A 27,157-nucleotide genomic window follows, 5' to 3' on the forward strand; every position below is an offset into this window, starting at 1 on the left:
GTATGATCACATTCATTCACAGCTTCCCCCCCGATGGTCTAAACCAGGCATGGCAGAAACTCGAACGGGGATCGTAGCAGGTATCAACGAGCCTTTTATACCATGCTTTCTTCTCTAATGATATTTCGAGTTAGAACAGGATAGGATGCATATGCGCTCCTTGTGTGCTATAATAAGTATCCCCTCATCTCTCTTTGCTCTGGGTTTTGCTTATGTAACCCAAGGTTCTTAGACCTCTGCTAGCAAAAAGCATCATGGTTCAGGTTATTTAAACTACGCGAGCCCTTGATCCAGCGAGCCAGGTTCGCGTTTCATTCCATGGCGGCTCGATCGAGAAACTATTTCTCCACATGAAGGAACAGGGACTTAGGCAGGCAAGAAAGGACAGCATGCGGATAAAGCATTTGAGCTTTGACCTTTATTATATTTTTACATTTACATGCACGCAACTCTTTTCTTAAACATTTTTTTATGTTTTGAATATTCTTATTATATATATAGTAAACTAAACAACGTTGTTCATTATTGTAATACATTTAAAACTTGAAGAACAGCCTCTGTTGTGTCCCTTGAAAGTAAATAATAATGTAGTGCCACCAAATGTTCTTCATCTAGTTGTTGTGGTTAAGAACCTCTCTCCCCTCCTGTATGTGTTGACTAGAACTGGGAAGCGTCAACAAAACTTTGACTTGTATTCTGGCAACCAAGCAGAGTGGAACGGAACCTCACATGTTTGCCAGTTAGAATAACCACCCGTTCTGAAATTTCTAAAATCTTAAAGAAACCCATTACATTCATTACACAAAGAAAACATAGATCGGAATTGGGGATTTTTGCTAAGTTTTTATTTTGTGTAGTTAAATGATTTCGCATAATTGTTAGCAAAAAAAAAATCAATAATATAAAATTTAATTTTTTAATCAGTTTAATATTGAAGAATGAATATGATAAAAAAAAAAATAACTCGATTAAATTTGCTAATTTTGTGATTAAAATCATGAGATCAAGATGGCTAAATAAAAAAATATATTAGAACAAATTATGAAACTCAATTCTTAATTAATCCAATATTAAATGTTTGAAATTAAAAAAAAATAATTAAGAAAAAAAAGATTATGAAATTTAATTCTTAATTAATTTAATATTGAATAATTAAATTAAAAAAAAAAAAAGACTTCTAAAACTGCCGTTCAACTAAGGATAACTCATTAGACATACATCTCTAATTACCAGAATCAAAATAACTTTTAAAAAAAAATTGAGATAAATTATGAAGCTAAATTTTTAATAAATTTAATATTTTAAAATAAAATTGAAAAATAAAAAATAAATTTTTTTAAAAAATAATGGTATGTTAGTTTTTATTAATAATTAATAATTAATTTTTTTTTTTTTTACAAATTACATATATGCTTACTAGAAGTGTTAAGTTTATTTCTAAAAAAGAAAAACTAACAAGAAGTTTTATCATATGATCGTAGGTGTACGACGCCCACGCCCAAGGAGCAAAAGACTAGCGTAAAAGCAATGCAGCTTTGCCTAATTACCTCATAAAACATCATATATTCTGTTAAATAGGATTAAAACTACCCTATGATATCAATAAGAAAACCATTAAAAAATACTTTAAAATTAAATAAATAAATAAATAGAATTAACTGGTTGAAACCAAAAAGAATATAAAAAAAAAAGACATACATTTTGCCCAAGGATATATATATTTTTTTTCTTGAACAATCCAAGAATAAGTTCAATACGGGCATTTCATATCTCCTTCTTCCACTTTGCTCTCCTGGTCGAAGATTGTCTCTCATCAGAGGGAACTATACACAAAACACACAAAAACTAACAAGTTTCAAAACCCCAAGAATCAAAAACAGGAAACTGTAAGTCACTGGCTCTCTCTCTCTCTCTCTCTCTCTCTCTATATATATATATATATATATATATATATATATTATGAAGGAATAAATTTCATTTATCAGGAAAACAACTTAGCAGGGGGTTAGTCCTATCGTCATGATAATTTTAGATAGGCTATGTTATTTTTAGCTGTTAATATTGCAACTAAAATTCTCATTGGCTTTCATAAAACTGAATTCTTTTGTGCATAATCTATGAAACCCATGTGACCCACAATTTGTTATGATGTATTCTACTTGTTAAATCTCATTATAATAATGGGTTTTATTCATTTCTTAGAAAAGCTTGAGTCCTGATCATGTTTTTTTTCTAATTTGACCTGGTTAATACTATCCAGAGAGTATTATTTCTGTTTTTGGTCTTCAGAAAATCCTGAAAATTTTACTATATGGTTTGGTACCTTTAAGGATGCTGTTTTATGTATTGCCATATAATTAGAGCTTGGATTGACAATGTAGGGATGGAACCAAATAGTGAAATAACCAAAGAGAAGTATGGTGTTGATATCTCCTCCATAAGGGAGGCACAAGTGCGCATCGACCCATACATACACAAAACTCCAGTCTTTACCTCAGGAAGTCTGAATGACATGTCTAGAAGGAAGCTGTTTTTCAAATGTGAATGTTTTCAGAAAGGGTGAGAGATTAATAAGTGGCGAATACCGAAAGTTTTAGACATTAGTATATTTGATTTGATATTGGGTTTTAACTTCTTTTTTTCTTTGTTTAATTATGCGGTGCCTTAAAGACCCAATTTTGTGTTTTCTATTCGTTATCAGTGGGGCATTCAAGTTCAGAGGTGCGTGCAATGCCATATTTTCACTTAATAAAGATCAGGCAGATAAAGGGGTTGTAACTCACAGCAGGTTTGCTACGTGTTCTCTGTGCTTTACAGTTCTTCCTCCTTTTCTTGTTTTGTCTGAAATTTGCTGATTGTATCCTCCAAAAATAGTGGCAACCACGCTGCAGCATTGGCTTTGGCTGCAGACTTGCGGGATATCCCAGCATATGTAGTTATACCCAACAACGCTCCAAATTGCAAAATTCAGAATGTGATACGTTACAGTGGTCAAATTACATATTCTCAGCCTACATTACAGTCAAGGGAGACTACCACAACAAAGATCATGCAAGAAACTGGTGCAGTTCTCATCCATCCTTATAATGATGTGCGTATAATAAGGTAGTGTTGAATTTGAACCTGCAAATATTCCGTACACCATCTCAAATATTTGCATTAAACTCATGATTCCTTTATTTGTCTGTTATCTAATTTTCCTTAATTTACTGCAATTAGATCTTCTAGGCTGGTCACTAGTACCTAACTCTCAGTTGACTTCTTTCTTTTGTTCTGTTCTACCCTTAACTTCTGATAGGGATGACCTCTGTGTTAAATGAAGGAAAAAATTCTTTACATGTTCAGAAAAAAATTTCTATAGAGCTTAGAATGTCATTGAAAGTTTATGATTGAAGAAATGTGAGATGTAACTAGTGGCCTCTCGAGGCAAAGTTTGTGTCATTTCCAAGAACAATAAAACTGGAATCAGCTGAACAATTTAGAATTCTTTGCATGGTATATTGGCTACTGATTCTGTTGCTTCACCTCCAAGTCCAGTATCAGAATGAGAAAATGCTTCACCATTCTCTATGAGAAATTCATCCCAGCTATATCACTACATTTTATAGGTATAGAAATGACCCAATGCACCTATATTTCTCATTCTTGTTCAAAATGCCATATAGAGTATTTTGCAGTGGTTTTATATGGATATAAAGAAAATGAACCTGGGCCAGTGCAAACAGAATATGAGCATTTGTCTTTGCAGCGGGCAGGGTACCATAGCATTGGAGCTTCTGGAGCAAGCCCCAGAAATTGACACTATAATAGTTCCTATTAGTGGTTCGTTTAATTTCCTTTTAGTGTCAATTCTTCATTTTGGGCCTGCATCGTTTTATTTGTTTATTTCTTTTCCAAACCTGAATCATCATTAAATAAACTGTAGGAGGTGGTTTGATATCCGGGGTGGCATTGGCTGCTAAGTCCATCAACCCTTCCATTCGAATTTTGGCTGCTGAGCCTCGTGGAGCTAATGATGCAGCTCTATCCAAAGCAGCTGGAGAGATTGTAAAGTTGCCTGAAACCAACACCATTGCAGATGGTCTTCGAGCTTCTCTTGGAAGTCGTACCTGGTAAAGCGAACCTTGTGCTTTTTGTGCATGCATTGAGGACACGTACTTAGTTTTTCAACAATCCATTCTTCCCTACCTGGATATTATGAAGTATGCTTCTCTGTCTTTTCTTTTCTTGCATTTATTTTTAACAGAACATGCAGTGGGCATGCTCCCATTTGCCATTGCTAGCACATCTCAAGTTCATCTAATTTCCTTGCCCTGCTATCTCACTCCACACCTTATGGTGGAACAGGCCAGTGGTTCGAGATTTGGTTGATGCTGTTATAACAGTGGAAGATCAGGAGATAGTAGAAGCCACGAAACTCTGTTATGAGGTTCTGAAAGTCGTAGTAGAACCTAGTGGAGCTATAGGCCTTGCAGCTGTTTTATCTGATAGTTTTCAGAATAACCCTGCCTGGAAGGATAGCAACCACGTGGGAATCGTGCTTTCAGGAGGTAATCTGGATCTTGGTGTTCTTTGGGATTCAATTTGTGGCCTGTAACTCTTCCTTTCCCTTGACAATGAAGATTTCTCTCTCGATGATTAAATAGCATTTCTGCTTTGGGCTTACATATGTATTCTGGCAAGAACAAAAAAATCAGCGTTTTTTTTTTTTTTTTAAGAATAGCATTGATGCGTTTTACATGGCATCTTTCTGTAGCCCCCTGTTGCATCTTGCATAGCTGATGATACAGCGCACAGGCAATTTCTATCAGAAGCACATTTACAAATTGTCAACAAAGAGATGGGGGGTTGGTTGGTATATCATTAGGTCAGTGGGGTAACCTATAAGAAGGGGAAAACGAACACCAGTTCTGTTCTTGGAGTTGAAGTGTATGAACAATGGTTTTCAGATTCCTTTCATCTAGTGGATGGGACAGGGACTCAGGACTCAGGACTCAGGAGGGGTGAAAATAAGTCAGAATAAATGGGTTCATGGCCATCACCATGATGCTTTTATTTTAAAAAAATCTTGACGCCTAGAGGGATCAAAGACTACATCTCTTTTATTAGTAGCTCGTGCAGGACTAGATCCTATTTGTTTGCAGGTATCATAACTTCATTTTGAGTTTTTCTTTAAATACACTTTTTATATATATAAAAAAATATAATAATAAAGGCTGGCAACGTGGAGAAAGCAAATCGAGTAATCAAACTGCAATTTTAGAGGAGATTTAAGATCTAATTGTACTCCATTATGCAAATTCAAGGTTAAATTAAATGATTATTTGGCGAATTTGCATAAAAATTAAGTCTAAGGATATAATTAAATTTTTAATAGGCCAATTTGATTTAATCATGAGCCAAATTGAATTTTAATTATGTTTACAAATTAATTTGGGTATTGTTGAAGGATTTAATTAAGTGCAAGGACTTAATTATACTTTAGATGTGTCAAATTAATTTTATTTCAGGCTTAATTGGTGAAAAATTAAGTTTAGGAGCCTAATTTAGGTTTAATTGAGAAGATTGGAATTTTAAGAGACCAAATTTAATTTTTACTAAGATAATTGATTGAAATTAGGGGTCAATTAAAGGCTAAATAGAAGAAGTTCTCAGCCAAGGACCAATCTGCAAAAGGCGTCCAACTATACAGCTAAATTGACAAAAATCGGGGTGAAATTGAAGATTTTAATGGTTAATTAGGGGTTTAATTGAACAAATCTGATACCAAGGATCATATTGCAAAAGGCGTGTAAATTCGGGGCTCAAACAATAATTTCTCAAGGGCTTAATTGCATTAAATCAAAAGTTTAGGGTCAAATAGGGTTCTATTGAAAGCATATAAAGCCTGGAGGACTAAATTGAAAATCAATTTTGAATATATAAAAAAAAAGGAGAGAACCAGACAACGCGTCGTCTAGTCACTGTTCATTGTCTTCTTCTTTTACCCAAAAAAACTGGTCCACTTACATACTTTGCATCTAACGTCCATCAAATTTGACAAATCTTGCATGAAAACGATCCTCAACACTTTCTCTACAACCCTATATGGCCCGTTCAGACTGAATGACAACCCATCGGCGTTAGCGCCGACTTAAATAGGCCAACTCAGGTAGTATTTTTCTGCAGATTTGACAGTGCACCATGGCTACTTTGAGCCAACGGTTGGGATCCTTCCCAACTGAATCAAAGGCTAAAATGTTTCCCTAGTATAAACAAAATTGCCCTCTTCCACTGCTTACCTATAAAAAAAGGTTAATTTCATGGCTTGAGAGAGGAGAAAATAGAGTTCAAAGCTAGCAAAAAACCAACATTTGTGCCCCATTTCTACAATTTTTTCTCTCCTTCTCTCTCCCCGCTTGTTCTAGACACCAACCAGAGTCACCACCAGTTTCTCCACCACCACCTCCACCATAGGTAGCTAGCCTAACCACAAGCCGACCACCCCTACACCTGAAATAGTCATCGTTTCGTCCTCTCTCTCCCTTCTGCAAAATCCTTTTTTCCTTCCCCCGTGATCGACTTCTGCCATTGTTCCTCTTAGCGACGCCACCGAAACCATCAACTTAACCTCCTGATCACAGCCGATACTACTTTGTCAAGTGAGTTGCTCCTTCACTGACCTCCATTTCTGAAACCATTTCAGCTACATAATAAACTTTAGGATGGGCTGGACTTGTTCCAGCCCCACCCCACCCCACCCCCTAAAAGAGCTAGTTTTGTGGGGTCGATTTCGGCCCAATCTGCCCAACCACATATTTAATATTATATATATATATATATAATATATATATATATATAATTATATTTAAAAAAATAATATAAATAAAATCAAAATTCATTTTAAAAACAAATTGTGATTTTCTCGCATATTTTTCTACCCCTTTTACATGATATCGAGTTGTATATTTACAAAATAAAATCCAAATTCGGTATTAAAATGCCGGTTTTCTCTGAAATATTTCAAAAAAAAAAGTAAAGAAATCTAAAAAACTTTTAAATCAATTTCCCGTTTCAAAAAAATATATTTTATTTTCATGTATACAACCAAATCCTAAAATTTTCCAAGTATATCTTCAGAAAAAACAAAAATTACATCTTTTTCATGTTAAAAACAAATTCAAAAATGAATATCGTAATTAGTTTATGATTATCTATTAGGATTTGACCAACATGTCAAAAATCTTTTTCCAATCTTTTTCTTTTTAGGATCCAGATGTAAACTTTAATATTTATAGGGTGTAAAGTTATACGATAAAGTACACCATCAGGTATTAACGATACAAAGTGTAAAAATGCGATGCTAAAATTCAGACTTTAGAACAATTAAGATTTAACCTGATAAGGTAGAAACTCCCTCATGAACAGAGATATGCCTTGAACCTTACAAATGACCAATGAATAGAAACTCGACTTAGAGATACAATCAAACAACAAAGCAGCCTACCTTAGGTAAGGTGCACTAGAGTGATACGTGTTCCCCTTGCATAACTAGTCCTTTACCCGGACTCTCGTAGATCATAGGTTCCTAGTGACCGTAATACTAGGTGGCGAATCCTAAACATTAATCATAATTTTATGATTAAATCTAAAAAAACTTTTCAACACCTTGAGGCATGACACAAGTCTCCACCGTCGCAGACATGCGACCAGCAGGAAAATTTTTTTTTTTGAAAAGTGGTTTTTTTGGAAAAATTCAGAAAAGTAAATTATTTTTCTATGTTTGGTAGTGTTATGTAAAGTAAGTTGGAAACTACTTTCCAATGTTTGATTATGTTATGTAAAATGAGCTGGAAAATAGTTTATTAATGTTTTTTCAAGTTTATTAAAATAATAAGGAACAAGTCTTACAAATTAAAAAATTGAATGAGAATGAAATTGAAAAAAAATATCTAATTTCATAAATTATCTCAAATAAAAGTAGATAAAAAATCAACTTAATAGAGATCAAATCTAACAGATAAAAAAAATTGAAACATGATGAAATTAAAATAATAATTATTATTATTTCATAATTTATTTTAAATAAAATAAGTAACAATAAAAAGAATAAGGAACAAATTTGATAGATAAAAAAATTTCAATTTAAAAAATGATAAGAGAAAAGTAAATAACAATCATAAAAATAAGTACCAAAGTTAATATAAAAATCAAATTAAATCAAATAAGGGATGAATTTGAAAAAAAAAAGATTTAAACAAAATATATAGCAATTCAAAGTTTGAGGATCAAATTTGACAAAATCGGCAAATAATATGATATTTTTTAAATTTTTTCACAACTTCTGGAAAGTATTTTTCGTCCAAAACAAAAAGAAAAAATACTTTTTTGGAAATCAAGCTAGATTTTCATTTGACAGGAAAATGTTTTCCATTAATGGAAAGTGTTTTCATTAACTAACTTTTCTAAGAGCAAACAAATACAAAAAAGTTTGGAAAGTGATTTCCTGAAAACCATTTTCCAGAAAACAAACATACCCTTAGAAGTATGGTTACTTGAACTAGTGACCTATGACCACCAAAAGTAACCACTACAACAATTATGTCCCAAAACTGAATCAAACGAAAAACAATACAAGAAAGATTGAAGAATAAAATAGAAAAACAAAACAATATAAGATTTTGCCTAATAAGATCACACCGTAAACTTTAATTTAAAATTTCATTGCACAAATATTCTGCTAAAAAACTCCTTATTTGAGCTTTTTTATTCTATTTATATACTAGTCAAAACTATTTATATACTAGTCAAAAGTTCTGAACCAAATTGAAAAAACAATAATTTTTTTTAAACCAAACAAAAAAATATCGAATTCAATTAAGAAAATATAACAAATCTTGAATAATAACTTTTAGGCATTAGCATAAAGCCTTCTTGATCCTTACACTGAAACATTGAAATTTGAAGCCATAACCTTGACTTATGATTTGTTAGCTATTGATTCAAGTTTAATGGATGATTTTTATTCAATGGGGCGCACCTCCCTATCATTCTGGTTAAAATGAAAGTCATCTCTATTAATTATCTTGAAAACTTGTTGTTTCTCCATTATTAAAAACCTCTAATAAGCTTTTGAAAATGTTCACAAAGATTGCAAACACAACACAACTTGGATGGACCGTTATAATCCATTTAGGTTCCTGGCAACCAATCACTTTTCTCTCCTACAAGATATTGCCTAAGGAACTATGGTCACTCTCCTCCTAACTATGTTCATGCAGGTCTCTCTAATTCAACGATAAGCTAATTTTATAATTTACCTCTACATGTTTTTTATTATGAGCTCTTAGGCGTTTCTCTCATGCAAGGGAATCTCCATATCCCATTCCTCACCATGCTATACTTCATAACCTCTTCCTATCATGTTTGTTAGCAACACACAACAAGCAATAATTTGAGATTGTTGAGCTTTGATATCAACTAACACAAATAAAATTAGCACAAGAAAGACAGAAGAATAAGCAACATAAAATCTTATTGAATAGTCATACCACAAATTCTAATTTCAAATTTTATCACTGAATATTTCATAACTATTCTAATAAAAAAAACTCTTTATTACATCTCTTCTAAGCTACTTATATATTATTAAAAAGTTCTAAACAAAACTGAAAAAATAATAAAATAGTTTCAAACCAAGTATAATTTTTTTTTTCTAAATCAACTAGTAAAATATAACAAATCTTTAACAATAACTTCTAGGTATTATTGTAATGCCTTCTCAGTCGTGGATTAAGATTTATTTATGTTAACATAAAACTGCGTGTTATAAAAAAATCTCTTACATACAAAGCATCTAAAATGAATTTGGTTGGGTGATAAAATCGCTAGGTACTTAGCTAAAACTATATCACAATCAATCATTGCACAACAACAAGCATTACCAAGTGTTCTTGGACTTTAGCATAGTATAAAAAAATAGTAAGATAACACAATACAAAAAATATTTAGGTAAATAAAATAGTTTAGAGGGTTGTAGTTGACGTCCATGACTCTCTTAAATGATAAATAGGCTGACATAGTTGTACAACAGAGTGAGAAAGGAGAGGAGATAAAAAAAAAAAAAAAAAAAACAAGAAAAGAAAAGGACCTTAGAGACACTGAAACTCTATTAATGATACCACCAATACTAACAATGAACGAAGTGGACCACATAAGCTGTTTAAAGATCTCAGAGCTCAATTATCTTTGAATAAGTCTGATCACCGTTGGTGATATTTTTTGAAGTAGTTTGAATTGTTTTTTTTAGATATTTTCAACGGTACTGGTGGTGTAGTCATTAGAGCTAGGATCTATTTTTTTCTTTCTCTCAATCCTCTTTCCTCATAATTTGTGAAGAGAGGAGAAAAGAAAGTATGTGTGTTTATCATTAAGACACATTAAAACTTTGATGACAACATTACTAATACTGTTGAAAAGATCATAACGAGACAAATCCAACAACATTAAAAAAAAGTTATAACAGTGACCAAGAATGACTACATAATTGCCCAAAAGAAAGTGATCACTAACACTTTTAAACAGTTCGTATGGTTCACTTTATTCATTGTAGTGATTTATATTATATCACTTAATTTATTTACTAAGATCTTCTCAATAATATCAATGATGTTATTATTCAAGTTTTCTCTAAAAAAGTCTTTTTTTTATTGTAAATTGTGCCATGCTATGAAATTTCAATGTCTCAAAAAATCATTTTATTTTTTTTCTTTTTTCTCTTTATTATAAATTATACCAGCCTATTTTATTATTTAAGAGTTGCATATAACACTTGCCCATAAATGGCAGTCTTTGATAAGCTAGAATGTCAACATACGATGTTGGCACAAATACGAAAAACAAATAGCATTTTCACAACAGAAGTACTGCTTGAAGTTAACAATTATTGAGACGACAGCAGTCAGGCCCAACGCCTTTTTGTAAACTGTGGAGACACCAAAACCAATTTGAAAGATGCACACCCACCAAGAAACAAGCAATGCAATATTGCTTGAAAAATAACTCCACATATTGGAAAGACTCCAAAGCATGTAACAGAAAAAAAGTAGAACAAAAGTAAATCAGTCAATCCATACATCCTATAAGCAAACGAAGGAAAGATTCAGATTTCATGTCTTTAGGCCTCATCCCCGTATGCTTCCTCCTCATCTTCAAACTCGCCTTCCTCATCAGCAGTTGCATCCTGGTATTGCTGGTACTCTGAGACCAAATCATTCATGTTGCTCTCAGCCTCTGTAAATTCCATCTCATCCATTCCCTCTCCAGTGTACCAATGCAAGAAGGCCTTCCTGCGGAACATAGCAGTGAACTGCTCACTAACTCTTCTGAACATTTCTTGGATTGATGTGGAGTTGCCAATGAAAGTGGAAGCCATTGTCAAGCCTGTAGGAGGGATGTCACAGACCGTGGACTTGACATTGTTGGGGATCCATTCAACAAAGTAGGACGAGTTCTTGTTTTGGACATTGATCATCTGCTCGTCAACTTCCTTTGTGCTCATTTTGCCACGAAACATTGCAGATGCTGTGAGATATCTGCCATGGCGAGGATCAGCAGCACACATCATGTTCTTGGCATCCCACATTTGTTGGGTGAGTTCAGGTACAGTCAGGGCACGGTATTGCTGAGAGCCACGGGATGTGAGAGGCGCAAAGCCAACCATGAAAAAATGAAGCCGGGGGAATGGGATGAGGTTCACAGCAAGTTTGCGAAGGTCTGAGTTGAGCTGACCGGGGAAACGAAGGCAGCATGTAACACCACTCATGGTGGCAGAAATCAGGTGGTTCAGATCCCCAACTGATAAACAAAATTTTCCAGTTAGTTACCATAAAGAGTGAAGGCATCTATCACATTGATCATCACAACGGTGAAAAACTATATAATGTAACAGGGAAAGAAAATTCTCCAAAGTCCCAAATTTATTTATTCTGCGGTTAAAAAAAAAATTCTTCTCAAAACGTAGGCTTATAAATAAAAGTTACACAGCAACAAAAGATGATTGTTACTTGTAGCAAGCCGTGGACAACCATGTGATAAACAATGAGCGTATCAAAACAAGTATTAATGTGGTTAAAGCTATTATCCAAGCAATGAAGCATTACTAAAAATGGAAGGACCTATGAAACCTGGAGGTTCCGTTTGGAAAAAACAATGGTTTTTAGTTGTCAAAACCTTCATTTCATAGCGCTTTTGACTTGTGGAATTTAGATAGCTTTCAAAACAGCTCTTAGAATTTTACCAAACACCTTAAGGCTAAGAAAGAAAGCCCAAAAGCCAGGGTTAACAAACGGACACCTAATCTTATATCTTAAACAGCCATAGCAAATGAGGCCCATGTGCACTCACAACTGCATTTGTGAGTCCAAGTACAACGTCGATGCACCACGTTAATAAGCATACCCTAAGTGCCTTGATAGTGCAGCCAGCCGGGTGGTTGGCCACACTACCCTTAAGACAGAAAAGAATGGGAAAACCATGTGGCTTAAAGAGCCCCGGGAAGATCACCGAGTAATTGAGGATATATTTGTGCACCTACCATACCATGAGCACACAGTTTATTCACGTTCTCATCCCTATAGGTACACTAGAGTATTGTTTCCAATTCTTGACACAGCAAATTCCCCGTTTAAAATAAAAGCCCAAACCAAACTCACCAAATACCATCTCACATCATGAATCATGATTGCGTTTTTCCTAGGTCAGTTTCCAGGAAAAAAATGAACGAAAAACAAAATAAAAGCAAAACTATATTAAATTAAACAAACAAACAAACCATTTCAATTGGATATTGAGAGGGAGTGAGCAATGAAAGGTTATAGTTGAAAGGGGTGCTTACAGCTGGGAGTTGTGAGCTTGAGAGTACGGAAGCAGATATCATAAAGGGCTTCATTATCAAGAACCATACACTCATCTGCATTTTCAACAAGCTGGTGAACAGAGAGAGTTGCATTGTAAGGCTCGACCACAGTGTCCGAGACCTTTGGGGATGGGAACACTGAGAATGTGAGCATCATTCGATCTGGGTATTCCTCTCTTATTTTCGAGATCAATAGTGTTCCCATCCCGGACCCTGTACCACCTCCCAATGAGTGGCATACCTGAAACCCTGCAATTTTCACCATACTGATTTTTAACTGCTTGTACATTATTAGCACATGTAACTCTTAACACATGAATTTTCCCCCCTCATTTTCTTGAGAAACAAACAACAAGAGTAGAGGCACAAACCAAAGACCAAAACAACCTTACCTTGCAAGCAGTCACAGTTCTCAGCCTCCTTTCTCACAACATCAAGAACAGAATCAATCAACTCGGCTCCCTCAGTATAATGCCCTTTAGCCCAGTTATTACCGGCACCAGATTGCCCAAACACAAAATTATCCGGTCTAAATATCTGCCCATACGGACCAGATCTAACACTATCCATAGTGCCCGGTTCAAGATCCATTAAAACAGCGCGGGGCACAAACCTTCCACAACTGGCTTCGTTATAGTAAACATTAACTCGCTCTAGTTGAAGAGCTGAGTCACCTTGGTACCGACCCGTTGAGTCAATCCCGTGTTCTGCACATACCACTTCCCAAAACTTTGCTCCTATTTGGTTTCCACACTGACCTCCTTGGATGTGAAGGATTTCCCTCATTTTCTCGGGAAAGTGAGGGGAAGTGTAGTTGTTTTTTCTTTGTTTTCTAGAGAGTGGGAGCGTGTGTTTTGTGGGTTTCTTGTTTGCTTATAAAAAGGAGGATTTGACGGTTTCTGTTAGTTGACGGCGGGGGAAGTGATTGACGTTTGGTTTTGGTGGGAACTTGAGATTTTTTAAATTTGGTTTTGATTCTCTGGTGGAGCAGGAATTTTTGTTCCTGCAGTTGACACGTGGACTGTAAAAGTCTGTTATGTGGGGTATCATTAATTTAGGCTGGGTTTCGAGAGGCTTTTTCGGAGTAGTTTCTGTTTTCAGATATTTTTTTTTTAAAAAAATTATATTTTCTATGATTTGATTTTAAAAATTAAGAAGTATTTTAATTTATTTTAAATAAAAATATTTTAAAAAAAATAACCTACACGTACTCGTGATGAAGCGCCAACATGGGAGGAGGGAGTGAATGAAACCGCGAAGAGTAGCGGGGGGGCTCGTAGTTTGACATGTGGAATGAGGTGATTGGTTAAGGGGGCTGAGTAATTTTTCGGATTTTTTTTTTTAATTAAAAGGTCACAGTATTAATGATTGCATCAAACGGCTAAGATCGACGGAAGAGGAAACTTTGGGGCTACTTCATCATCAGTGATGATCTGACAAAAGGTAGACATCGCAGGATTGGAAATTGCAACCTAAGCAAAGAAAAAGCCGTAAGAAAACAGAAGAAATATGACAGCTATGAACGAGGAGGAGGAGATGCAAAGAGCTCATCATGTGAGAACAGACTTATCAATCAATTATCATCCATCGCAGGTCGCAGCTGAAGAAAGAAAGAGGCTCGCTCGTAAACAAAGCTGACCAGCCACCCTCTTTTCTTCATCATCGTCATCCAAGTTGAGAGGTCAAGTGATGTGGTGCTGGGCCTTGTCGATTGTCATGGAATATGGTAGGGAGGATCTTAAGTGGTGGAGATGATTGATTGATGGGTCATTGATGCCCTACGAGTGATCAATTTGGGCTTAGAATTGGTTCTTTTTTTGTTTTCTGACAATATTTCAATCGGTAGGCTTCAACTACAAGGCAAGCTGAGCTATATTTATTCTCATGATGATTGAAAGTTCTTGGGTCACGTTTTGTTTTCTTCTCTTTTTTTTTTTTTTTATCATTAATTATTCGCCAAGTTTCCTCGTATGGAAGGTGGAATACTGGAATCCAATTTGGTGGTGCCATTATCCAAATTATTTTTTCTTTTTCCTTTTTGTAATCTTCATGATTGAACATCCTTAGATCATGTTATGTGTTGCCTTTTTACTCAATTATTGTCCAAGTTTCCTCGATTGTTTGAAGTAAAACTATAAAACGAATAGATTGTTGGAATCATCCACTTAAGAATCCATTTTAATGGTATTATTACCAAATTGACAAATAATCAACTGGTCCTAGCTTCTAAACCTTTCATGCATCTCCATCATATTTGATGGAAAATGTCAGGGGAAAAAAAATACAGGTTAACAATAACAAAACATTAAATGGTGTTGCTAAATTAATGTAGCTACGCTTATAAAATATTAGTCATGGTAATAGCACTTTGTATTTTTTTTTTATTTAATATTAAATTGTTTTGGAAAAATATTGGTTAATATTTTTTAATTTTTTTGGGACTGTTTTTTCTAATCGATTTTTTTTTTCTATTTAATCCTTTAATATTTGGTTGATGGGATATCAAGTTTCATAATTTTTTTTATTTGTTTTTATGAGTTATCTCATTCTCATGATCCGATTTGTTGGTTTGATAAATTAACTTAAATTGAACATGTTCATTTTTTTGAGGTTCTTTTTAATTGAATATGTTTTAATTAGGTTTTATAATATTTTTTTCTATAAAATTATCTCCATCTCATGACCTTAAATTACAAGTTTAGCAGGATGACTCGATTCTTTTTTTAATTATTTTTTTTTAATTTTATTCTCCTATATTATTTTATTTAAGAATTGAGTTTTATATTTTTTTTAAAAAAACAAATTATGTGGAGTTACCCACGTTTCATAAATTAAGGGTTTTTTTTTTTTTTATTTCAATTCTCAATATTAAATCTAAATCTTTAAATTTATTAAAAATAAAACCTCATAAAATCAATCCAGACTACAGCGCAACACAACCAAATAACCTAATCTCTATCATGTCATGTCGTGTTCAATGTTAATCTGTATTTTTGGACATCTCAACGTTGCATGATCCAAAAGAACATTAACCAAAAATAGATAGTTTTAGCTTGCAAGCTTAGAGGTAGACATTATAAGGCAGGAGCCACACAAAATCGCAACAATAACAGCCATCATTTTCCCTTCCAAACTCTCTCATTTCCCACAATTTCTCCCACCCTTGAAATTCCACGTCTCATGACCCCAACAAACAAGGATCTCCATTCTCTTTTTTAACTCTCATCGATCCTCTGTGCTCCCTCTCCCTTCGTCCCTTCTCCACAATTCACAAGGCCCGACCTTCTTCGGTGGCAAAATGGTATGTTCTTGCTTCCTTTCTACCTCTCCATTGCTATTGAAAACTATCATGCGTGATTGTAATTTCAAATTCGAGTTCCTTTAAGGCGACAGCCATCCTCTCTTGCCATTCTGAATACATGATTGTTTTTTCTCACCTAAATTCAATTTCTTCGTCAAATTTCACAGTGACAGGAAAAGTTCTTATGGACTCTACTTAAAATGTTAATCATCGTAAAATGAGCTCCCATTGTCTCACATTATATTCAAGCATCTTTTAAAGCTATCCAATCTAAATATATTCTTAATTTGTCCAATTATTGATTTTGGACCTGAGAAAGTTCCCCTGCTTTTTCCCCATTCCATGAAATCACTCCTCCTTTCCAAATACAGCGAGAAAATTGAATTTCGAACAAATGCCAGGGCAAAACAGTGCTGATCTCATCTCATCCGAGTCACAAACAGTTGCATTGGATTTAGTCAAACCCAAAACTCGCATCATATGTACTGAGTGTCAAATCTTAAATTAAAGATTACAAATATTTCCTTTCTGCTTAATGACGATTAATTATTAACTATAGTGAGCTATAGTTTCATTTTTATTATTATTGTTTTTAATACATGGCACAGGCGAATTCAGCATCTGGAATGGCTGTTGATGACGAGTGCAAGCTGAGGTTCATGGAGCTTAAAGCAAAAAGGAGCCACCGATTTATCGTCTTCAAGATTGAAGAAAAGATCCAACAAGTGGTGGTGGAGACATTGGGAGAACCTCAACAAAGCTACGATGATTTCACTGCCAGTTTGCCAGCCAACGAGTGCCGATATGCTGTCTACGATTTCGATTTTACTACCGATGAAAACGTTCAAAAGAGCAAAATTTTCTTCGTTGCATGGTAACATCAAGGAAATATTGCAATTGAATTATCTTTTTTAGTGCAAGTTTTATTTTTATTTTTTTAATGTGAGTTTATACGTGTCATTATCTAAAATTGATATCGTTCATATTTGGTTTCAGGTCTCCTGACACATCGAAGATAAGAAGTAAGATGTTGTATGCTAGTTCAAGGGATAGATTCAGGAGAGAGCTTGATGGGGTTCAAGTTGAGTTACAGGCGACAGATCCTAGCGAAATAAGCTTGGACATTGTCAAGGAACGAGCTTTCTAAACAGAGTTTTTAATGGAGGTTTCTTTTACTTGGCACTCTAAATTATTAGAGCCAATATTATTTTGTACTCTTACCTTACAGAACCTTATATTGGTCGGTCACTTGAGTTGTGGTAGAATTGGTCAGTTTAGGGACTCTTTCTATTATCACCTGACTTTTCCGGCAGGTTTTCTGATAGGGTGCGATTTTCATCATAATCATGCCAATCTGATTTTCAATCTTGATTTTTACTTGGGACGATTTTTATTTTATTTTATCTTATTGGGTTTTTTCGAGCATTTGAATGGGAATGAAAGTTTCAGCTCTCTCTCTATGTATATTTGAGAATGTTGAGTTGTTAATTTAATGGTGATTTTTTTTTTTTCATACTAGAGCTGTAATGACTTGTGCATCACTTGGGATGAGGATACATTAGAGTAGAAAACACAAATTTATTTTATTAAGGATGTGATTGGGTCTGCCATATATAAAAAAAAAAAAATCAACAGTGCTCAATGTTTGTGCCCTCTGAAAATAATCATTATGAATTATAAAGTGATTTCTCTATTTTTGTCCTTAGAAATTTTTTTATTTTGATCCTATAATTTTTTATTTCTCAAATCAGTACTTGGTTCATACACTTTTTTTTTAGGGAAGACAAAACGTCACCTGACCAACTATCTCTCAAGATATATTTTAAGTCTTTACGCGTCATGCTCTTAAAGACTTGGTAGTCAACTAATAAGTTAATATTGTTTACTCAAATGTTTTTGTGCATCAAAAAAGTCTAGGACAACATGGACCTAGTAAGTTCTTAAACCCAATAAACTAGGGTTTAGTTATTAGCAAAGCCCAATGCAACGTGAGTCTGATAAGATGTTAGAACCAATACACTTGATTTCAGACATCCATTAAACCCAAGTTGTTATGATTTTTTATGAACATTCATACCATTTTCATCTAAGTTTGGCTATATACCAAGTCCAATTGGTTTTAGAAACTCAAGCCTATGAAATTCTATTTTATATTAATGGCATGACCTACTCGTATTAGAGATAATCATCTCTCTATATCTATAAATGTATAAAAGATCTTTCAAATGGTTTACTACATTTCTCATCTCATTAATGATTTATAACATATATTTATTATTTATTAATGATGTTTAAGAGATTTTTATCTCTTATTAAGGTCACCAAGCAAAGATGACCCTTTAAGCTCTCTTGCTTTTATCAAAACAACAAGGTTCAGGGAGTATAAATAACCCCTAAACCACCCAAATAGTTAAAAGTTTCATATCTTTTCTTACTCTAATAGCTTATATATTTTATAGCATCAATCACTCTAAAAAATAAGAATAAATACTCTTGCTCTTGAAATTTAAATCTATTTCTTTTATTTATTAGCTTTTTTATAAAATTATTGATTTTATCATCGGGAAAGTCTTTCAAATTTTAATGATAAAGATTGTTTTTGCAGGTGCTAAGGTTTTTAGCATTAATTTGATACTTTTTCTCGAGTACTTAAGGTGAAAAAAACTAATTACGTGAACATTTTGATTAATCATGAATATCAAAAACTTGCAAATTATGACAGATAGTTAGATAATTTATGGGTCTAATATACATTACATCACATAAGAACTTGGCATTAATGCAAATTGTGAGTGAAAAATGGAAGTGTAAATTGTGAAAGAAAAACTTGGGAACGGATCACGACTTTAAAAATTCTATACAATTTGGCACCGAAAAAAAAATTGATATTAGCTAAAGTTCTCGCGTGTTGAATTGATCACAAAAATATTTCCTCTACACTTAAGTCAATATAAATAAAAAATTTCTGATGTGTACATTCTGAAGACTGTTCACAGTTTATGGTGCATCAATCCGTACACAGTCACAAGTGCCATGATAAAGGAATGATCAGTATGAGGCTCCACCGCCAAGGTTAGTACATCATCCCCTAATAATACACCCTTGGATGACTGCTTTCTCTTGGCCTGCACACGCACCAACCACAAAAACTAAATGTTAATAACATGGCCTCTGACATAAGATTTATAGAGACTGAACTATATAATATATAACCGAGTCCCAAATCGTAAATTTACATTTCAGGGAAAATCAGAAGCATACCTCTGCAACAATTTCCCCATTGCTGTTTGTAATCTTGAATGCTAATTTTCCAGACAAGGCTTCTAACTTGTAGTAGCAACTCTCTTGAGCATCACTGGATCGAACAGCAATTTGACAGGATAGATCACGTTCGAATATTTCTGAACATATTTTAACTTGGAAATAAGGCTCTTGAGGCTTTGATTTTAAGCCATCGCTTTTGTAACCCCTCCATTGTCTGAAAAGGAATAGTTTCTGCAGTGATTGAAGAAAAAGCACATTAATCTTTGTGACAAATTAAAGGGTATTCTTTAAAATGATCAGATTGATCATAAATACATGCTTGGAAATCACATGAACATACCCTTCTAAGTATAGTGAAAAGAACATTTCCCTTGAGATCCATGAGGTAAACTTCATTGCTTCCGGCCTTCTTGTCATAATTATCAACTCGGTAAACAATCTCACCGTTTTTATTAAAAACAGTGCATCCATTTGTTTGCATCAAAAGTGATTTCATCCATATAGTGAATGTTTCTGGCTTTGAAGACATGCAAGAGGTAGAAGCAGAGCAAGAAGAAGAGTCAACTTGTGGGAAAGCATGAACCTTGGCCATCATTTGAATTAAGCGAGCGTGGCTAGCTGGTGGATGGAGATCAGTTAGCTCTGCAGGTGGTTCCTTGAACTTCAAGCGAGGACTTGATGATGTTTATGCGGTTTGTAATGTGTGTGTATATATAGGGAAGCCAGTACAAAAGAAGAATAGAAGAAATAAAATATAAAATGTTTTAATTTATTACAAAGTCACACGTTTATGGCATGCATAGGCCCTTACACTTTCTTTGGAGTATTTGAGTATTATACTACGAGGTTCTCATCTTGTACTACAGTTCCTTTCTTGTTTTTCTTCACTTGGAAGACTTGGATCGATCGAGGCAAACATGCATGGCTTTGAAAAGGGTGTTGTTTTCTTTTAATTATATAGACGGCTGGCTCTATGACATTATGCCATTCTTTGTTTTTGCTTAAACCATGTGTGTTCCAACGTTTAATTAATTATATGAAATCCAATCGATGATCTGGTTGTGCTTGTGTACGATAGGTAGAGTAGGTAGCACTTTCCTATATTACTATCTTTGCATAATTATTTTTACTATATTGTTTTTAATTGTTAGGTTTTGAGAGTTTTTGTACAGTTCTTATACACAGTTTGATGAACATAAGCACATTTTTTTATCCATTTGTTGGATCAGGTTCAGAATCTTGCCATAGAAGGATTAATTATAAAGTGGTACTGGCTTGCCAGCTATTTTAATTTGTCTTGAGGCCACCATTAGATCTATAAGATATATACTATTTCAGAAATTTCATTATTTTTCTTGTTTTTAAATTAATCTTTCTCCTATTAATTTAATCAGAAGTTTTAATAGAGTTTTTTTTTTTTTTTGTATTTAAACAATTTTATAGGCTATTTTTTCAAGATAATTTCTGAAATAAAGATCTTTTATAATATATCAAAGTGATATGCATATATAACCTTAAACGGAGCCAAACACAAAAGAGAAGCAGCTCGAGGTAATAATAGTGGTTAAAATGATGGATGCATGATGCTCCTGTTGTTGACATTTCAATCAATATTGATAAAAAGATTTGGAAAAAGATTCAATATATCCAACTCACACATACTTAGTGTTCTAACTTCAATTACCAATATTGCTGAAGGTAAATCTAGAGGTACATGAACACGAAGTAGAGGTGAAATTCATGGGACAATACGTGTTAAAAACCCAGAGAAACATGAAGTAAAGGTGAGAATAAGGGCACAATGCTCTAAAGTTAGTGAATATTTTCTATTTAAATTAGACCCGAAAACTATTGTTTCAGAATTTTCATTGTTTTCCTTCTTGTTTTGGATTGTTTTTCATTAGAGTTTTATTAATTAGGATGTTTTCTTGTATTTAAACATACCTGTAGGCTTTTTTTTTTAAAAATGATTTATAAATAAAAACCTTTCAAAATATAAATGAGGGCATCCCCATGAGGACTACTAACTTTCTAATATGCCATCTTCTGATCTCTACAACTTAGCAAATCCTAAAAAGAGGTTTAAAAAATGAATTGGATCTCAGTCATGTGAAGGAGATTCGCATTATTAAGCTTTTGAGTTTTCTAGATTTTATTTGTTCATTCATAGATACCTTCACTTCCCTTTATTTAACAAACATATAAATTATATTATTCTTTTATTGTATCAATCACTATAAATATAGAGACATTATATTGTGGATTGTGCTCGTGTGGTGATGATTGTATCCTTTAAAGAGAATTTTGGTTGCCCTGGTTTTAAGAGTCAATTTATCTTTTCAAAAACACCAATTGATCATTAATAAATGATTGCCAAGAGTTACTGTCATCTTTTTAATTTTCTCAAAATACTATAATTACTTAGTTTCCCCCAAGCTAAAAAGAAATAAACTGCTAGGCAAGGATGTTTATGCCTTTATATTTTTTGCAAGTTTATGAAATGATCTTTCTACCTCTACATTCAGGAAAAAATAAGGAAAGGATTCAGAGGTGATTTTGTCTTTTCACATTGGTTTTTTTGTGAATAATGGAATCACAAGGGGTGCTTTAGACTTTTTGCTCTGATTAATTAATTTTTAAATCAAATAACAGTTGGCATGAGGGATGCGGTTGTGATCTTATGGTGGCACATGCGGTGTATCCCCATGGCCAAATATGTTGTTCCATTATGTCATTAGAAGGGTTGTTTTGCCCTCTTTCTCATAGTGTAACATGATAGTGGTTGATGGATGGTTTTTCACGGTGGTCGTTTCTTTTTATTCCTTTAAGCTTTTTCTCTCTCTTTCTCCTAGCAAAAGTGCACACTTGTTCTTTTTTTTTATTTGTTTCTCAATTTTAGCTCTTAGATTTTTTATTGCTAATTTTAGTCCTTGGCTCTTTTAGGAAATTTTTTTTTTTAATTTCATCCTTGAATTACAATTTGTCGTGGATTGTTGTTTTTTTTTCCTCACTCTTTTTTAAAATTTTTGTTGTTTTTAATTTCATTCTTCAAGCAAAGCTTATTTTATTTTGCCTTTTCAATTTAGTTTTTATTCTTTTGATTTTTTTTTTTTTGTTAAAGTTTCTTTTCTTTTCAATTTAACACTCTAATACCAATTTTTTATGCCATCTAATTTATTTATTTATTTTGATTCTCATACTTTTGATGCCCTCATTCTTTTAATTTTAATTTTTTGTATAATAGATTTTTTTTTTCTGATTTCATTTTAATATTTGATTTGTTAGAGATTGAGTTTCATGGTTTTTTTATTTTCATACTTCCGATATAATGATACAGGTCACGAGTTTTAAGAGATGGTATGGTTAAAGATTCCTTTTTTTGTCATTTTTTTTGGTTTATCATTCTGCATTATTTGTTTTTTCAAAAAAGATTGGTTTAGTTGTCCTTTTCAAGTTTTTTTTTCCTATCAATTTATCCCGATATTTTTTAATAGTTTTTTTTCTTGAAAAAAATGCTTTGTTTTATTTTATAAAAAATAAAGGATAAAAATTGAATGCACATCTAATTGATATAGAATTTTTTTTTTATTTACATCAATCTCTCACTTTTTTCCGGTTTCTCTTTTAGTTATTGTTAATAACTATTTTATTTTTTTTTATTTATATTAATAATTTACAATTTATTCCATTAGAATGTTGATAAACCTTTGGATTTATTCTCTGAATTTTTAATATAAATAAACATATTAAAATAACCTGTTTTTAAAAAAGACCTGTCTACCCAGGTTTTCTTTTTTAAAATAAGTTACAGCGTGTGACAGAATAGGAATTAAATATGTAGTTTAAGAGATTAGGCGACATGGTTGAATGTTGATGTGGCTTTTTCAGGAAGCAAAAGACTCAATTGGTTCTGTGGTTGGGGTAACAGAAAGAAACTATTTTGGCTTGTGTGTCTGCGCAAGAGCCAGATCGCCGATGACTTTTTCTTGGAATCCGATGCATAACATTTAAAATTTTTCTGATGACAAAGCGTTGGTGTTTAAAAAAATGTAAGAAAGGTAAAGAACAAACATGGTTTGCTTGTGTTTGGTTATGATTTTGTCGTTGAACAGCTTATTTCAGATCGGAGACCAAGAAATATTCTAAGTGCCTTCAGTTACACGTGTATGTATTGCAACATTATAAAATAATGGAACCCAACTATTTAAATGATGTACGACAGCATATATTGGTTTATTTATTATTATTTTAATTGTCTACGCTTTTATCCAATTCTATGCATGATAAAAACCTTGTTCTAGCTGAACCAAAAAAAAAAAAGGAGAAAGTTTTGGCTTTTTTTTTTTTTCAATTTGAATTATTGAGAGGTGGCTTACCTTGTACGCAGGGAGGGCCTTTCTCCATTTAGTGAGGTTTATTTATTATTAATTTTTAAAAAAAAAGAGAGAGAGAGAGAGAGAGAAAACAACTCTAATAATATTATATTTTTTGAGAATCTGGCTGGATGATTATTTCCTAATAATAATTATTATTATTGTTATGACTTTGTCTGGCATTTAAAAAGAGTGTCAACAAGTACACGAGAAAAATGAAGAGGAGCCTTTATTAATTGGTTTAAGGGTAGTGTTTTCCGGTAATGATATTTTAAAAAATATTATTTAAAAATATATTAAAATAATTTTTTTTATTTTTTAAAATTTATTTTTAACATAAATATATTAAAACAATCTAAAAACTGTAAAAAATTAATTTAAAATAAAAAAATAAAAAATAAATTTTTTTTAAAAAAAACATGGTTTAACCAAAAAATAATTTAAAATATTTTATAAGGTGGGGTTTTAATATTAATTAAGTTAGTACTCATTTACAGAAATTAAATGGATAATTATTTGTTTTGCGCAGCACTTATTAACTTCTGGGGACTCTGGTCCATATGGAGGGTTTAAGCATACCCCGGCCCTTTGCTCTATAATATTCAAAATATAAATAAAAAAAAAAAAAAGGGGGGGAAAAAGATGATGCAGAAGCTCTAATTAATTAACCATGAGGGTGTCCAATGCAAGAAATAAAAAAATATATATATTATATCAAAACTCAACAAATTATTAAATATCTTCTTTGTTATATTCTTTTACAGGGACCTCAGCTATTTTTCATGTTATTTTGCCTCTATATTTTTTTTATTTTTTGGCAAACTCTACTAATATTGGAAAGGACTAGTACTTAGACAAAAGTTAGATAACAGTTTTATTTATCTCTAGATCCTTAATATTTTTCTCACATGTATTAAAAAGAAAAGTCTTTAAAATAAAAAAATTTATAAAAACTATAATAACGATGGTGATGATCATGTGTCATCACAATCGCTATTTGAGCTTAGTGACGATCCTTCAAGTGCAGGAACTGCCCTTACGGGGGAGGGGATTGAAGCATCCACAACCAACGGATATGCATTAGCCAACAATCCTGGAACAACAAAAACTCAACATCATATTGTTAGCTGTCAAATTGACGATGAATTTGTTACCACATATGATCATGGGATTTGACTTGCGAGTTTGCATTCAAGAATGTACAGCAGACAAAGACATCCATTGTATTTTATATATATATATATATATATATATATATATATATATATATATTGGTGACGTTACATATATATGATTTCAATACAATATCATACAAGCTGCTTTATTCTTCATTCTTCTCTGCTGCGGCATTTTATACAGCAGCATAAAATCCTTCTACCTCTCAACTTTCGGTAGCAAGAAGCGTCACATTTAGGATCTCAATTTGTTTTCTGTAAACGTGGTTGGCACCGCGCAAACTTCTTTTGTAGACGGTGACCATACATACATAGATACATATATATATATAGATACATAGCTGGATAGTACTACAGCTGTGATTGTAAATATCAAACCTTATGAAAAGATTTGGAAGTCGAAGGCTCCGCAGAAGAATTATTTATTGTTTGGGGACTAGTCTGCATGTTCTGTTGTAAATATGGGGATATATTGCTGTCTCATTGTGCAACAAATCTAAAAGATAGTAAGTAATATTCTACAGCTTATGTTTGATCAATCCGTAGACAGTGACGATTGCCATTATCAGGGAATGATCTACGTGAGGCTCCACAACCAAAGTTAGCACATCTTCTCCCAGCGTCATCCCCGAAGATAATTGTTTTTGCTTCACCTGCATGCATTAACCCATCAATCTGAAGAATTTAGACCTTAAACCTGCCTTTGCAATAAGGAAAAGCTAAAATCAATATGATGAAACAGAATACTAACCTCTGCAATAACATTTCCATCAATGCCTACGATTCTAAATGCTGTTTTGCTAGCCAATTTCTCTACCCAATATTTCTCAAATCCTACAGTAACTTGACAGGCAAAACTTCCCATACAGATAAATCTGCAACATTTCTTCACTTGAAACCATGGCTTCTCCTTGTTGGCATAACTAGAATTCCATCGATAACCATACCAACATCCAAAACAATGTAACCTCTGCATGGATATCGATAAAAAAAAAAAAAAAAAAAAAAAAAACCCATTTATAATTAATATGATCACAAAATTGCATCAAACCAATATTAATCACAAACAATTACAAGATTTAATACCTTTCTTCGTATTGTAACAAGAACTCTGCCTCGAAGATCCATGAGATAGACCTTGTTCCTGCACTTCTTGTCATAGTTGTCAACGCGATAAACAATGTCTCCATCGGAATCGAAGACTGTGCAACCATTAGTTTGGCACAGAAGTGATTTCATCCATATAGTGTATGTTTGCCTTTCAAAAGACACGAAAGGGTCTAACGTCGGTCTTTGACACTGAGGAAAAACCTTTGCCATTAATGTCAGGAAAGAAACTTTGTTTTTGAAAATGGAGATGAATATCTGCATTCTGCAGGGCTAACTTATGTTCCAAACGCATCTTGGAGTGCCATGGTTCGATTGATTATTATTTAAGTGGATTATACCGTGTGAGACAGTTGTGAAGTCAACTATAATTATGCTTTTGCCTTTGTAGAAATTAAAAATTATTTCTTGAAGTGGATACATTTTCACCGATGTAATTGATCAAGTGGATGACTTATCAGCAACTTAACCCTAATTAACATAAGACTCTGACAAGAAGACATAACTAAAGCACTTGCCGGTAAAGACGGTGTTCGAGATTTATGTAGAAATTGTTTTTAATTTTTTTTAATTTAATATTAATATCAGCATTTTAAAATAATTTAAAATAAAAAAAATTATTTTAAAATAAAAAAAATTATTATTATTTAAAAAAAAAAAACAGCTAGACCATACTCACATAATCTCCCAAAGATAACATTCGAACTTGCATTTCCCTATTTTTTCTTGTGAAGAGTAATATGCTGATATATAAGTTTTGTTTCACTATTTATTTTTGTTTGTGCTATTAATAATAATAATAAAAAATAAGTAAATTTAGGAAACAATAGTGCAATCATATTATTTATTAATTACCACTAGAAAACATACAATAAAATGTTTTAATTAAGATAAGAGTATAATTATCATTACGGTATCTCAATTTACAATAAAATATATGATTGGATCAGAGTTTGATTCTCGGGCGTGAGGACCAAATCTTAATTATTAGGGCTAAGTAGGCGAGTATTATCTTTATAAATCTTATTGAACCAATTAAAAA

The 27,157-nt window shown here is 32.9% G+C and overlaps 5 protein-coding genes across 8 annotated transcripts; 2 read left to right on the plus strand and 3 right to left on the minus strand.

Annotated features, from left to right (window-relative positions):
- On the plus strand, positions 1 to 4,745 carry LOC118033675 (serine racemase). Of its 2 annotated transcripts, none has more exons than XM_035038752.2 (7): positions 1 to 80; positions 2,382 to 2,559; positions 2,702 to 2,788; positions 2,875 to 3,105; positions 3,749 to 3,822; positions 3,926 to 4,112; positions 4,348 to 4,745. In XM_035038752.2, the coding sequence occupies exons 1-7, from the start codon at positions 50 to 52 to the stop codon at positions 4,595 to 4,597; spliced, it is 1,038 nt and encodes a 345-aa protein (XP_034894643.1). In that variant the 5' UTR covers positions 1 to 49; the 3' UTR covers positions 4,598 to 4,745. The 2 variants fall into 2 exon arrangements, with proteins under 2 accessions (XP_034894643.1, XP_034894644.1); XM_035038753.2 differs by lacking the exon at positions 1 to 80 and adding an exon at positions 1,707 to 1,886.
- Positions 4,746 to 10,859: 6,114 nt separating this feature from the next.
- Positions 10,860 to 13,757, minus strand: LOC118033674 (tubulin beta-2 chain). Its single transcript, XM_035038751.2, has 3 exons — positions 13,288 to 13,757; positions 12,875 to 13,144; positions 10,860 to 11,835 (listed from the first exon to the last, which is right to left on the minus strand). The coding sequence occupies exons 1-3, from the start codon at positions 13,679 to 13,681 to the stop codon at positions 11,156 to 11,158; spliced, it is 1,344 nt and encodes a 447-aa protein (XP_034894642.1). The 5' UTR covers positions 13,682 to 13,757; the 3' UTR covers positions 10,860 to 11,155.
- A 2,062-nt stretch (positions 13,758 to 15,819) lies between these two features.
- LOC118033673 (actin-depolymerizing factor) lies at positions 15,820 to 17,679 on the plus strand. Of its 2 annotated transcripts, XM_035038750.2 has the most exons (3): positions 15,820 to 16,196; positions 16,805 to 17,070; positions 17,193 to 17,679. In XM_035038750.2, exons 1-3 carry the CDS (start codon positions 16,194 to 16,196, stop codon positions 17,341 to 17,343), a joined length of 420 nt encoding a protein of 139 aa, XP_034894641.1. In that variant the 5' UTR covers positions 15,820 to 16,193; the 3' UTR covers positions 17,344 to 17,679. The 2 variants fall into 2 exon arrangements, with proteins under 2 accessions (XP_034894641.1, XP_034894640.1); XM_035038749.2 differs by lacking the exon at positions 15,820 to 16,196 and having other exon boundaries at positions 16,796 to 17,070.
- Positions 17,680 to 19,186: 1,507 nt separating this feature from the next.
- Positions 19,187 to 20,052, minus strand: LOC118033878 (protein LURP-one-related 4). Its single transcript, XM_035039015.1, has 3 exons — positions 19,801 to 20,052; positions 19,458 to 19,691; positions 19,187 to 19,321 (listed from the first exon to the last, which is right to left on the minus strand). The coding sequence occupies exons 1-3, from the start codon at positions 20,050 to 20,052 to the stop codon at positions 19,187 to 19,189; spliced, it is 621 nt and encodes a 206-aa protein (XP_034894906.1).
- A 4,787-nt stretch (positions 20,053 to 24,839) lies between these two features.
- On the minus strand, positions 24,840 to 26,355 carry LOC118033672 (protein LURP-one-related 4). 2 transcript variants are annotated; one of them, XR_004684896.1, is made up of 4 exons: positions 26,095 to 26,355; positions 25,760 to 25,978; positions 25,387 to 25,661; positions 24,840 to 24,926 (listed from the first exon to the last, which is right to left on the minus strand). XR_004684896.1 is itself a non-coding variant. In XM_035038747.1 (3 exons), the coding sequence occupies exons 1-3, from the start codon at positions 26,326 to 26,328 to the stop codon at positions 25,527 to 25,529; spliced, it is 588 nt and encodes a 195-aa protein (XP_034894638.1). In that variant the 5' UTR covers positions 26,329 to 26,355; the 3' UTR covers positions 24,851 to 25,526. The 2 variants fall into 2 exon arrangements, 1 of the variants encoding a protein (XP_034894638.1); XM_035038747.1 differs by having other exon boundaries at positions 24,851 to 25,661.
- Between the last annotated feature and the right edge of the window lie 802 nt (positions 26,356 to 27,157).

This window comes from Populus alba, chromosome 1 (assembly GCF_005239225.2).
Source record: "Populus alba chromosome 1, ASM523922v2, whole genome shotgun sequence".
Lineage (NCBI taxonomy): Eukaryota > Viridiplantae > Streptophyta > Magnoliopsida > Malpighiales > Salicaceae > Populus > Populus alba.

What these genes read in the sequence shown, in the direction of transcription:
- LOC118033878 (XM_035039015.1), bottom strand. Translation starts at nt 20,052, where the DNA reads ATGGCCAAGGTTCATGCTTTCCCACAAGTTGACTCTTCTTCTTGCTCT. An exon ending in TTTTCACTATACTTAGAAGG is followed by an intron (nt 19,692 to 19,800) that starts GTATGTTCATGT and finishes CAATCACTGCAG; the next exon opens with AAACTATTCCTTTTCAGACA. An exon ending in ATGGGGAAATTGTTGCAGAG is followed by an intron (nt 19,322 to 19,457) that starts GTATGCTTCTGA and finishes GTGCGTGTGCAG; the next exon opens with GCCAAGAGAAAGCAGTCATC.
- LOC118033672 (XM_035038747.1), bottom strand. Translation starts at nt 26,328, where the DNA reads ATGGCAAAGGTTTTTCCTCAGTGTCAAAGACCGACGTTAGACCCTTTC. An exon ending in TTGTTACAATACGAAGAAAG is followed by an intron (nt 25,979 to 26,094) that starts GTATTAAATCTT and finishes ATATCCATGCAG; the next exon opens with AGGTTACATTGTTTTGGATG. An exon ending in ATGGAAATGTTATTGCAGAG is followed by an intron (nt 25,662 to 25,759) that starts GTTAGTATTCTG and finishes TAATGCATGCAG; the next exon opens with GTGAAGCAAAAACAATTATC.
- LOC118033675 (XM_035038752.2), top strand. Translation starts at nt 50, where the DNA reads ATGGCAGAAACTCGAACGGGGATCGTAGCAG. An exon ending in GGGGTTGTAACTCACAGCAG is followed by an intron (nt 2,789 to 2,874) that starts GTTTGCTACGTG and finishes CTCCAAAAATAG; the next exon opens with TGGCAACCACGCTGCAGCAT. An exon ending in TATAATAGTTCCTATTAGTG is followed by an intron (nt 3,823 to 3,925) that starts GTTCGTTTAATT and finishes AATAAACTGTAG; the next exon opens with GAGGTGGTTTGATATCCGGG.
- LOC118033673 (XM_035038749.2), top strand. Translation starts at nt 16,796, where the DNA reads ATGGCACAGGCGAATTCAGCATCTGGAATGGCTGTTGATGACGAGTGC. An exon ending in AAAATTTTCTTCGTTGCATG is followed by an intron (nt 17,071 to 17,192) that starts GTAACATCAAGG and finishes ATTTGGTTTCAG; the next exon opens with GTCTCCTGACACATCGAAGA.
- LOC118033674 (XM_035038751.2), bottom strand. Translation starts at nt 13,681, where the DNA reads ATGAGGGAAATCCTTCACATCCAAGGAGGTCAGTGTGGAAACCAAATA. An exon ending in GAACTGTGACTGCTTGCAAG is followed by an intron (nt 13,145 to 13,287) that starts GTAAGGTTGTTT and finishes TGAAAATTGCAG; the next exon opens with GGTTTCAGGTATGCCACTCA. An exon ending in CAAGCTCACAACTCCCAGCT is followed by an intron (nt 11,836 to 12,874) that starts GTAAGCACCCCT and finishes TTTGTTTATCAG; the next exon opens with TTGGGGATCTGAACCACCTG.